This window comes from Bubalus kerabau, chromosome 20 (genome assembly GCF_029407905.1).
Source record: "Bubalus kerabau isolate K-KA32 ecotype Philippines breed swamp buffalo chromosome 20, PCC_UOA_SB_1v2, whole genome shotgun sequence".
NCBI classification, from domain to species: domain Eukaryota; kingdom Metazoa; phylum Chordata; class Mammalia; order Artiodactyla; family Bovidae; genus Bubalus; species Bubalus kerabau.
Window position 1 is genome coordinate 30,360,366 of NC_073643.1, and position 12,834 is coordinate 30,373,199.

The 12,834-nt window shown below is 37.5% G+C and overlaps 1 protein-coding gene across 5 annotated transcripts in view; it reads right to left on the reverse strand.

Moving 5' to 3' along the window:
- Window positions 1–12,834, reverse strand: part of PPP4R2 (protein phosphatase 4 regulatory subunit 2) — a 55,598-nt gene that overhangs the window by 20,745 nt on the left and 22,019 nt on the right. The window contains exon 3 of one of the 5 annotated variants that reach the window (XM_055558491.1): window positions 1,216–1,281. The exons of the other annotated variants lie outside the window; for them this stretch is intronic. Within the exon in view, the coding sequence (XP_055414466.1) occupies window positions 1,216–1,281 (66 nt within the window). The remainder of the gene's footprint in view (window positions 1–1,215; window positions 1,282–12,834) is intronic. 5 annotated transcript variants of the gene reach the window in all.

The window sequence follows — 12,834 nt, forward strand, 5'->3', positions numbered from 1 at the left end:
TCCCTAAGTCATAACCTGTTTCATGAATTAGAATTTCCATGTACACATTTGAGAAAAAAAAAGACGCATCTTTCCATGAATTGCTTTAAAGTCCACCTATGACACGTGAACACCACCACATTAATGTAAAGAGCAAGAAAAAACGTGATGGGAGACCTGGTAAAGCAAACTATGGGGAGCTTTAACGACTCTAGCTCACTAGAGCACACAGTAACTAAGTCCCGTACAATGAAATGAATTACTGAATTTGTACTTTAAGCTTCACAGGTAACAAGCAGACTTACTCTATATATCATCTCCAACTGATACAACTCAAATTATGACATACATAATTGGAGGGAAAAAAAAGCTTCTATAACTTTTTAGATGCAACACAACCAATAAAAACAAAAGCAGAAAATGCTTCCCTGAAAATTATGTAATTTGAGCACAAAAACAAGCCGTGAGTAAGTCAACTAAAAATTTGGCAACAAAAATAATTTTCTTATGAATGTACTCATAGAACGAGAAACTAGAAAAGAAAAACAACAAAAAAAAATCCTTAGTTTTCAAATGAAAATAAAATTATTCTAAACAGATGGCTCATGAAACACAAACACGTTTTCAACTTTAGAATCAACTCCTCCACATAAAAATTTCCTCCAATACATACTCAGAATTTTCATCTACTCTGCTCAAATTAACTCAAGAATCCACTGAAATGCATTACCATTAAGTAACTTCACCTCCCTCTGCTTCCTTTGTTCTCATTCCTCTTCATTTTTCCCTTTATGCAGTAGCTCCTCTACGAAGGAAAATACCTCATACGACTAAAAAATGTATTCTCCTTTCAAACACTGCACTCATCTTTTTCCTATATAGGAACTGGTAAGTACTAGAACAAATATGTTTCCCTCACAATTTTCAGGTTAAAGCTATTTTTCAGAGCCCAAGGGTAGAAAATCCATTCCTTTATTTCCCAGCTACTTCTGGAACATTTTAGTGGCCAGCAGCTACATCTTAACTTGTTGCCTCTTACAGTTCCAGATTCTACTAAGATTACTCAGCTCACTGCTTTGCATGCAAAATCTGTGTGGGAAGCTAACATAGCAGAGCATAGGAGAGCCCAACACTATCTCCAAGGGAAAGCAGATGCCGTACAATCTGTAAACAAAGGGAAATGTGGAAAAAAATGAATGCACGAAAACAAACAAATTAATGAGACTTATCACTGACCCAAGATGACGGGGCTTTGAATCGGGAGACTTAGAGTGTCGTAAGAATTCAGCTGTAACAATCTGACTGGAGCAAACAAAGACAAGTCAACTGAATCTGAATTTCATCAGCAGACAAAGTGTGATAAGAATTTAATCATAACTATCTGACAAATACAAGTAAATTTAATCTGAATACTGAATTACATGAGCAGAAGATGGGCAAAAATAACGTAATTGCTTACACAAAATGCTGACATTTTTAAGAACTTTAAAATATAAATTACCAAGTCAGAAATCTCTACATGGAGCCCCAATCAAGAGAACATTTCTTTTGTATAATTATACTTTTATAATATCTTTACCAATTAATTGAGCAAACATTAAAAATGTCAGTGGAACAGAGAGCCCAGAAATAGACCCAAACATAAATGGAAACTCAGCATATGGCAAAGGACAGATTTTTCAGTTAACAGTCTGAGAAATGACAGCCCTCCTACAAAACTGTACCAAAGATTAAAAATTAAAAAGATGACTGTCCCACCCCCTTCTGATTCTATATATACAATACGTGCATGTACATCTTCAGCCATGTCTTGATTCTCTGCGACACTATGGACTGTAGCCCACCAGACTCCTCTGTCCATGGGATTCCTCCTCACAGGAATACTGAAGCAGGATGCCATTTCCTCCTCCAGGGTATCTTCCCGACCCAGGGATTGAACCCATGTCTCCTGCATTGGCAGGTGGATACCACTGAGCCACATGGGAAGCCCCATATAGACATAGAATAGTCATGGGAAAAAATTTACAGAACATAAAATGAAAATTCGCCATAATGTGCCCAGTAATCATTACTACAGTACATTTTTAGTAGTATACATATTATAGTAGAAAATATATCTTCTCTAATATATTTTTTTAAATCTAAGTTGGGCATCCTAAATTAGTATTCCTTTGATCCCCCACCTCATTCACTGTGGTACAGTCACCACGCAAGCAGTCTCTGAAAGTAAGATTTTTAAATATGTACCATATTTGATGGTACCATTATTTAATAACCACCTTAAAGAAAAAATTTTAGGTCTGCTTCCAGCTCATTACAATTAAAAGTAATTCCATTTAATATCGCAATAATAAACTTTGTATGGCATCTGTTTATTACCTTAGGATAGACTCCTGTAAGTGGAATCAATGAATCAAAAGTATGAAATACAAAGAACTTTGATATTTTCAAAGGCGCCTCAGAAATGTTGTACCACTTTACAGCGATACCAGTACAGAAACACTTATTTCATTACAGTAATACACACTTCCAGAACTCATACATTTAACAGCAGAAACACACTACACTTTGCCTTTCATTCACTGCCAGTGAAGCAGTATGTTTACTGGCCACAAGACCTTTCTTTTGGGTTTGAATAGGTCCTTTCCAATCCCTTATCCTGTAGTTCCTCAGTCTTGGAGCCACTGACATTGTAAGCCTGATAATTCTTTGTCAAAGGGGGATGACCTGTGAACTGTAGAATGGTGAACAGCATCCTTGATCTCTACCCACAAGAAGTCAGGAGCACCCGACCTTAAAATGACCCCCACACTGTGACAGCAATAAATATCTATAAACACTGCCAAGTGCTTCCTGGGAGACAAAAAGTATCCCCAGTTAAAAACCACTACCTACTCCACCCCTTTAAAATTGCCTTTTTCTTATTCTCATGGTATTAACAGAAAAAGTAAAATTACTATGTATAATAATACAAGTATAAACAAACTACAGAAGTATAAAAGTAACATAACTTTTGTATTTCATTTCTTACCAAATGCTTCAAATATAAAACTTGCTGTTTTCATATAAATGTTAAAGTGACTCTAAAATATTTATCTGTTTTCTATTTTAAAATTATCTTTGAAATGCTACACATTTCCTTGCTCAGAAACTCATATCTGCAGATGGAATGGTACCTGCTCCAAAGTACCATGTCAAATAAAACTATGACACAAATTCTGAAGGTAAAGTTACTTGCCACTAAAAGTGAAGTTTTCAAATTAAGAGTGTTAAAATACCAAATGATAACTGTACATACAAAGGACCCAATCAGATGGAAAAGAAAGCTTCAACAGGTAACACTAACGTTAGATAATACCTCAGCGTAAACTTGGGTTTCTTCTTTGGCCACTTGTATATTCGTAACAATTCCAACATGTCTAAAGATTCAAGTTACTTTCCTCCACTCACCCATTTCTCCCTACCAATTAAAACAAAAAGTTCAAGAAATAGTCCATCTTGGTTAGCCTGATTTATGCTTAACTCTTAGCTAACCCTTGATCCTTTTTTGAAAAAATTTCTCAAATTTATTAATGTATCAACATGGACCATCCCTTCCACATAGACAACTGAACTAAACAAATATGAACCAAAGACAGATCTCCTCTAACAGTACCATTCAAGCTAAACACAGCCAATTTGGAACTCAGAGGGTACTAGGTTTTTAAAAAAGTCGCACTAGTTTAATGGCTGGTGGATCTATTCTCCTTCTTGCTACTAGACAGTCACACTACTCACAACATTCATCATTTCCTCCATAATCCACTGATATCAAAGCCAATTTGCCATCAAGAGAGATGAGTCCATTCTTTCACCACATTTCCCAAAGCCTAGGCAGGCCCTGAGCCCTTTTTTTATTTTACCAACTGACAATGTAACATCAAGTTCAAAAGCAGTAGAAACAATGAAAGACAATGATCCTTAAAACAGTACAAAAAACAAGATATATAGATAATAAACAAATAGAAATAAGACAGCATAAACTATCAGATGCAAAGAGTTTAATGACGGTATAATAGAACCAACAAAAAGGAGATGAAATATAGGTTTAGAGCCATCAAGAAAAGACTTCAGGACAAAGTGGGACTTTAAGGTGAACCCTGAAACCATGAGTAGAGTATGGAAAAAGGAAGTGGAAAAGTTTAGGACTTAAAGACAGAAGGAACTTAATATAGACAAATGAATTTTTCCGTCTCAGCACCACTGATATTTTAGGCTTGAGAGTTCTGCACTGTGGTAGGCTATCCTGTCCATTGTAGGATGTTTGGCAACATCTGCAACCCATACACCTTGATGCCAGTAATCCTCAGCACAAACGGTGACAACCAAATATGTTTCTAGAGATTGCCAAATGAACCCTGGGGTGGGGGGTAGGGGAGACGGGAGGCTTGGTCCCAGCTGAAAACCACTGCAATACACAATCCCTTCTGTTGAGAATTATACTGCTTCCTCCTAAAAAACAGTAAGGTCAAGAAAATCAGAGGTGCAACACAGATTTCTCAAAAAATCTAAAGAATAAAATGGCATGAACATGTGTCCAAACATTTTGAGAGACAGAGGAGAAATTCTAAAATATACACAATTCATTAAAAAGAAATCATTAGCATTAATATCTATCTCATGAATCACTTCTAATTATACAGGAAAATGTGCTATGGAGATCAGAGTGATCTAGAGTATTTTTCCTCAAGTTCATTGAGAAAGGTGAGAGAAAAAAAACAACAGGAAAGCCCTTCTACCTCGAACCAGAGATCAACTGATGCAGTTGCAAAGAAAAGGAAGAAATAGTCAGCTTTTTTAAGGAGACTGAAATGAGCATACATAAATGGCTTTATAATTTGTTACTGAAAAATAAAATGAGCTGACATGGCACTGGTGGCAGATTACTGTTTAGTTCACAAGTTTCATCTTAGAGAATTCTTTTAGAATTTGAAGGTGAAGCTCAAAGTGTCTTAAAAGTGTTGGCAACACTGGCTTTTTAGTATGGTATGTGTCTATTCTGTGCTATTCTGTTTACAGATGGAATTAGCCATAAGCATACAGAAAAGTAAATGAAAAACAGCATTCACTAATACAATGTATGTAACAAACGTTGGGCTAATTTCAATACACTTATACTAAAGAAATCGGGCAATGGAAGTCAGAAGTAGGTATGAACAGAGTAAGGGGGAGCAGGTAAAAGAAACTAAATCCTGTTATTATTATGAAATCAGTAATTATTCTAAAATTTTAAAGAAAAAAGTAACCATCTAAAACTGCCACTTAGAAACAGGTAGGTCAACACCCCTTCTCCTAAAAAAGCAATGGTTTTAAAGTGGTTACCTCTATGGAATAGGAAATAAAGGAAAAGCACATAGAAGATTTTTTTGTTCCCTTTGTTGTACTAAATAAACTCCCTAAATCTAGCGCATTTAACTTCACTGAAAGTAAAAACAACAGGGTAAAAAAAAAAATTAAAGTGCTGGTGCTAGAGTCTGAAAGCTCATCTGGGTTCAAATTTTAGTTCAGCTACTTTTTCATTTGTGCGACACAGGAGCGGTAACTCTAGCCTCCTTTTGTTTCCTGTATCTAAAATGGAGGTAAGTTATTCACTTCACAGAACTGCTGTATGCATTACATTAGTGTAAGGAGAGTGCTTATTTTAGCAAAGTGGCTGACTCCTACTAAGCACTCAATGGCTATTCATCCTCAAGAAACTCTGGATGTGGAGAACATTTGAGCAATACTGTAGAGATACGGAGAGGGCTTTCCAGGTATAAGACAGGACTGAGGCAACAAGAAAGGCTTCTGTTAGATCCTAAGATAGTTGGGCTTATCTTACGTACTCTCACATAACAGATATTTAATAGAGGCAATCTCTCCAGCCTAAGAGCACTTTTAGAGGCTCTTTAACCATTCCCTTCTATTACAGAAAGGAGAAAATTTACCCAATATTCCTTCTTTACCCATTCACAAAATTATTTCCTTTTAGAAAATGAATAAATGCAGTATTTTTGCTAACAAAAATATAAATAGGAAAAAAAAAAACTACACATCACCCAGCTTCATTTTTAATAGTTCTGGATGAACTAGAAGATATTTAAATATATTGCACTTACTGTAGAAATTCTGACTCTACAAGACCTCCAATTCATTGATCTAACCACCTTTTTACTGTCCCTCACCACTTTATCAGATTAAATAATAATTAATCATTAAGCATTAGCCACCTGCCCCCCCAGCATAGAGTTGATTCTCTAGCCCCTCCCTAGCTTCACTGTACTCCCAAAATCAACTTTAAGAAATGCAAACCCCACCAAATCTGTGCCTATGCAGCACATGGGCACTAACACAAGATGAAAGAAAAATGCATCACCATACTAGCTTATTTCAAGTACAATATTAATGCTATCAGATTAGTATTTTATTTTCCTAGTTTATTCACTCCCAGACACTTCCAGATAACTATTTCATATCTCCTCCAGTGGGTCAGATGGGAAAGAATGTGCCTGCAATGAGAGACCAGGATTTGATCCCTGTGTTAGGAAGATCCCCTGGAGAAGAGAATGGCAATCCTGTCCAGAATTCTTGTATGGAGAATTCCAAGGACAGAGGAACCTGGCGGGCTACAGTCCATGGGATTGCAAAGAATCAGACACCACTGGGCAACTACACTTTCACTTTCTTTTCTCTCCTCAAACCCCCATTGAGTCCTCTTTCACTCTCATACTTAACACCCTTGAATTTCCTGAGTCCCCCACATTTATCCACCTACTACTAGAAGGGTCACCCACACCTGGAATTCCCACCTGTTATAATAGAAGTATCCATGCTCTCATCTATTTACATACCAGATTCTCCATTTGTGCACCTACTCAAGAGCATCACCTATGTAATCCTCCTTTTAATCAACCACAACTTTTTAATCTCTGATGGATCACTTCCACTACCATACAAATAAATTAACATTTCTCCCACTTCAGAATTTTTTTCTTCCTCTACTTACCCTCCGAGCTCCTCCATCATTTACACATCACCCGGTTTCATTTTTAATAGTTCTGGATGAACTAGAAGATGTTTAAATATATATGCTCTCCTTTGAAGGAAAACTCCTTGAAAGGGTTGTCTCCCTTCCATTATCCCTCAAACCCACTTCAGACAGGCTACACCACTAAAACTAATCTGTGCTTATCAAGGTCATCAACTACCTCCATAATGCTAAAGCCAATAATCGTTTCTCACATCTCATCCTAACTGGCCTATCTAGGGTGTTTCACACAGTTGACAATTCTTCCTTAATTGCTTTCCGATACTGTCTTTTAGGACTTCCCTTATGGCCCAGCTGGTAAAGAATTCACTTGCAATGCAGGAGACCTGGGTTCAATCCCTGAGTTGGGAAGATCCCCTGGAGAAGGGAAAGGCTACCCACTCCAGTATTCTGGCCTGGAGTATTCTGTGAACTCTATAATCCATTGGGTCGCAAAGAGTCGGACACGACTGAGTGACTTTCACTTCACTTCACTCCACTGTCTTTTAACTTTCTGATCTTCCCTACTCATTGGTCCTTTCTGGTTTTACAAACTGCTCCATGCTGGAGTGATCCAAAGCTCAGCTAATCACTTCTGTCTACACTTGGTGATCTTCTCCTGTCTGAAGATTTTAAATACTATCTGTCAATGCATTCACACGTCCAACCACCTGCTACACAACAGAAGAGAACTCAGCAAGTCCAAAACTGAACTTCTGGTCTTTCCCACAAATTGCTCCTCCCAAAGCCTTTCCCATTTCAGGTGTGAGAAATTCCACCCTTTCAGCTGCTAAGGCAAACTGGAGTTTTTTTTGATTCCATTCTTCCCCTCACACACCACACCGTATCTTCAGAAAATCCTCCCAGTTTTACCTTCAAAATGTATTAAAAGTATGACTAATTCTCACGACCTCCTGCTATGACTTAATCCATCTCTTCAAAAATATTATCTTCAATAATCCCTGCTTTTAGCTTACTTTGTGGCCAGTGAGTGCTCAGCTGTGTCTGACTCTTTGTGACCACATGGACAGTAGCCAGTCAGGCTCCTATGTCTATGGAATTTTCCAGGCAAGAATACAGGAGTGGTCTGCCATTTCCTTCTTCAGGGGATCTTCCAGACCCAGCCATCCAACCTGTGTCTCCTGCATTAGCAGACAGATTATCACTGAGACACCTGGGTTTTACCTAAAACCTATTTTCAGCACTGTCGTTCATAAAATTCTCTTAATGCTTAATTCTGACAATGTCACTTCTCAACTCAAAAAACTCCACACTGGCTCCTGATTTCACTCGGAGTAAAGGATAAAAACTCCTTACCATGGTTCACATTGCCTTAAATGATTTGACCCCAGCCCCCTCTGACCCCCTCTCCTTGATCAGTCTACTCCAGTCAGTGGCCTCCTTTGTTAGTCTGTGAAAAGGCGGAACACACTTCTTCTTAAGGGCCTTTGCAGGAAGTCCTCAGCCTGGAATGCTCTTCTACTAAGTAGATGCATGGCCAACTTCCTGTCTTGCTCAAATATCACCTTCAAAATAAGGCTGACTCTGACCACTTTATTTAAAATTACAACTGCCTCTCTACCCTTAAACTCTCGTTTCCCTTGCCATTTTTCTTATTCCTCTACTGCCCTTACAATCCAATAACATAATACATAATGTTGTTATATCTATCTGCTCACATATTTGTTCACCAGTGCATATATCACAAGTACCAATAATACATAAAGCAAAAAGTAATTGCTCGATAATTACTTGGTAAAAATATCCTGAAGTCTACTCTGAAATAACACTCACAACTACCTACAGTGGAAAAAAAGAAATCAGGAAGAAAAATACCACTTTCCAAGCAGATTTGGGAAGTATTACATGTGCAACTGTTTTAGCAATAGGAACAGAGAATTATATATAAACTTCAATGCATAATTATAATAATAGCAGCAAACACATAATGACTAATTCAGACACTGTTCTAAGCACTGTGTACTACTCAATCCTCTTAACAACCCCATGAGTTAGGTAGTATTATTTCACTCATTTTATTATCAATAAAGCAACTAAGAAATAAAGTGGTTAAACAACCTGCCCACGGTTGTATAGCTAGTTAAGTAGTAGAGTCAAAATTTCAATGCAGGCATTTAGGCTTCAGAATCCATACTCTTGTTAAGAAGTCAATACACCTAGTAATAGGAAAAGTATAAGCAAAACCAAACAAACACACACAAAAACCTATGCAAATATACATCTCTAAGCTACAATGAAGTAGGGAAAGATTATTTAAAAAAAAAAAGTGTACTTGCCTTCAGGGACTTCACAATATAAACAAAAAATAGTAAAATAACCAAATACACAATAGAAGCAATCATGAAGTACCGTAATGGACGAAGACACACCTAACCCAGGGTCAAGGAAAATTTTCCAACCCCTTAAAAGATGAGCAAAAAGGAAGAGAAAGGTCTTTATTCCAGGGAGAGGAAACAATATGGGCACAGGCACTAAGATGAGAAAGTGTGATCTACCACAGAACTGTGAGTAGTTTAAGTGGGGGGGGGGGGGGGGGGGGACAAACTGGGGGACAAGAAAAGACATAATCACATATATTTTAAACATCATTATAATTATCTTGGGCTTCCCTGGTGGCTCAGACAATAAAGGATCTGCCTGTAATGCAGGAGACCTGGGCTGAATCCCTGGGTTGGGAAGATCCCCTGGAGGAGGAAACAGCAACCCACGCCAGTATTCTTGCCTGGAAAATCCCAAAGACAGAAGAGCCTGGCAGGCTACAGGCCACGGGGTTGCAGAGAGTCAGACATGACTGAGCAACTAACACTAATCAAAGGGAAGAGGCATAAAGATTTTAATTATGGGAAGAAGATATGTACACTGTAACACAATCACTGCTAACAGCATAGATTAGACAGACTGCCGCTGCTGCTAAATCACGTCAGTAGTGTCCGACTCTGTGCGACCCCATAGACGGCAGCCCACCAGGCTCCCCCGTCCCTGGGATTCTCCAGGCAAGAACACAGGAGTGGGTTGCCATTTCCTTCTCCAATGCATCAAAGTCAAAAATGAAAGTGTATTTCAAGTTCTCATTTCCTCTAGCTTAAATTCCTATAATAGCCTCCTAAGTGACTGCCCTAACTTCCCTGAATTAAGACTTCAGCTCCACAAGGCAAAGCTCTCTCTCCCTTGCCCTCAAATCATCAGTAACTTGTGAACTCTTTCTAAAAGCAAAATTCTATGTAATAGCAAGACACTCTCTGATCTATGGCCTTCCCTGATAGCTCAGTTGGTAAAGAATCTGCCTGCAATACAGGAGACTCTGGTTCGATTCCTGGGTTGGGACGATCTGCTGGAGAAGGGACAAGCTACCCACTCCAGTATTCTTAGGCTTCCCTTGTGGCTTGGCTGGTAAAGAATCCACCTGCAATGTGGGAGACCTGGGTTCGATCCCTGCATTGGGAACAGCCCCTGGAGAAGGGAAAGGCTACCCACTCCAGGATTCTGGCCTAGAGAATTCCATGGACTGTTTAGTCCATGGTGTCGCAAAGAGTCAGACACGACTTGAAAGTGAGCGACTTTCACCTTCTCCAATCTATCCCAAATCTACCTTCATAGCCCTGCACTTTTCCTGACTACTCCTTCGTTCACTGTTCCTTCGAGCTGGACTAAGCCTGTCTCACACCATGAAGCCATTCCTAACTCTCCTGTCAGAAGTCAACCTCTGACTCTACTGCTGCCAAAACATTTATTGCTCCCTTAAAATAACTATTATATTTTGCCTCAGACCATGATCTCTAGTTTTATGTCCTTACAAGATCCGGTTAGGAATCTTAGGAAGCTAAGAAACATGTAACCCAATGTCTCTTTTGGGAGGGAACTGTCTTTATCATAAAAACACTTTGACACCAACTTAGCTTAGCAAAAGCTACAGCTTTAAAGTATAATTATGCATTCCTGCAATTCAGATAGGTTGTTAAGAATGTTGAATTTCTCAATAACAGAATAGGGGTTAGTGCAAACTCTAACTAAATCCTTAAAAGTCAGGAATTTCCTGCTGACAAATAAGTTGAGTTATAACCTCACAACAGTGAGATAATATTAGTCATACACTTCACCTGTATGATGAATTTGGGGGTACTTCAGATACGTATATACTGGTTACAGCATATGCCAATGGGTACATATACAGCATATACCAAGATACAAATACAAGGATGGACCTCCAGCTGTTTCCCTGACCACACCACCTGATCCCTTTCTAAAAGAGAATTTATCCTGGGGTAGGCCAACTGTATGTTCTAGTCCAGGAAAGTAAAACAGGGAGGAACAGGAATTTATTAGAACTAAATCACCGCTTTGGCTGCAAACTAAAAAAAAAAGTGTCCAGCAACTTCTAGTGCTGATACCCTGAAGCACCCTATCTATCACACTGGCTTGGAGATATAGCTTAAGCTTTGATTCCAAGCGCTACCTCAATATTCTTCCAATAAATCTCTCCTTCTCTTCTCGTTTCCTTTTGGGCTTACATAAAACAAAATCACTCTGTGTTGCTGCCAAGCAAAAAGTTTAAAATAAATCTGATGCTTTCAAAATGCTGAAGATTCCTTCAAAATTAAATCTTTAATACTCCAGTTTTAAGCAGAAATCAAAGCTGTGGAAAAGAGCCTCTTCCAAATTTTCAAATTACAAGTTTATTTAACATTTTATTATTTAAATGGTGTGACGCTAGTAAATTAATATAAGCCTGCTTGTGCTTTCCCAAATGAGCCATTTGAACATTCAGTCTAGCAGAATACCCATAGGATTCAGAGAATTTGGGTTTTAAATTTGTGTGTAACTCCAGAATGTCAAAGATCTGGCATTCTTATACAGTGATACTCTCCTTATGACACATCATTTTATAGCTATTTTCTTCTTTATTATAACTTCAACACTGACTACAGTCTGGTGAATTTTCTCTTTTTCCAGTATAAATATTGTAGGACTTCAAAATATATAAATGCTCTGAAGCTTGATTCTCCTACATAAGAAATTAAATAGGAATTTATAAATGTATTTATGAATTTGAAAGACCAAAGATCATACATGTCAACCAAACATATCTACAAAGCCTTTTTTCAATGTGAACTTTTCACCTTTTAAAAATATAAAAAGTATAATTGCTTACAGTCAGTGAAATTACAAATTAAGAAAAATTAAATGATGAATGGTGAAACTCATTCTGAGAATTCAGAAATAAAAACATTCAAACTGAAAACTAAAAAGCAATGTTGATCCAATTATATTTGTAAAGGGCTACTGGCATTTCTTTTTCAAGTATGCCTGAAAATTTTAATTTGAATTCCTCAGAATACAAAGGTCTGCTCATGTATACGTTAGTTTTTTCTGATGACTTTTTCTTTTTTTGGAAACTACTTATTAAATTCCTTATTTTTTGTTTTACTGAGAGCATATAAATAGTAAGCGTATTTAGAGGCATAGAATGAGGGAGACTTTTCACTTCTTTTATCAAAGACTACAATGTTCAAATTGTTTTAAATAAGGTACACTCCCCTACTTTTATAATTTAAAAAAACAAACAAACAAAAAAACCACATTTTAAATATTTGGCCACATTTCTCAAAACCATGCCTCACACTAACACCAAATAATTTCCAAATTAGCACACTTGGAAAACTTCATTCCATTTATGTGTTTCTATAATTTGAAGGTTTTTATAACAGTTCAATTATGAATGTTTTAAAAACAATCGAAAATAATTTTATCCACAAATCCTCATACCAACCTGAACTTTAAAGACTACCAAG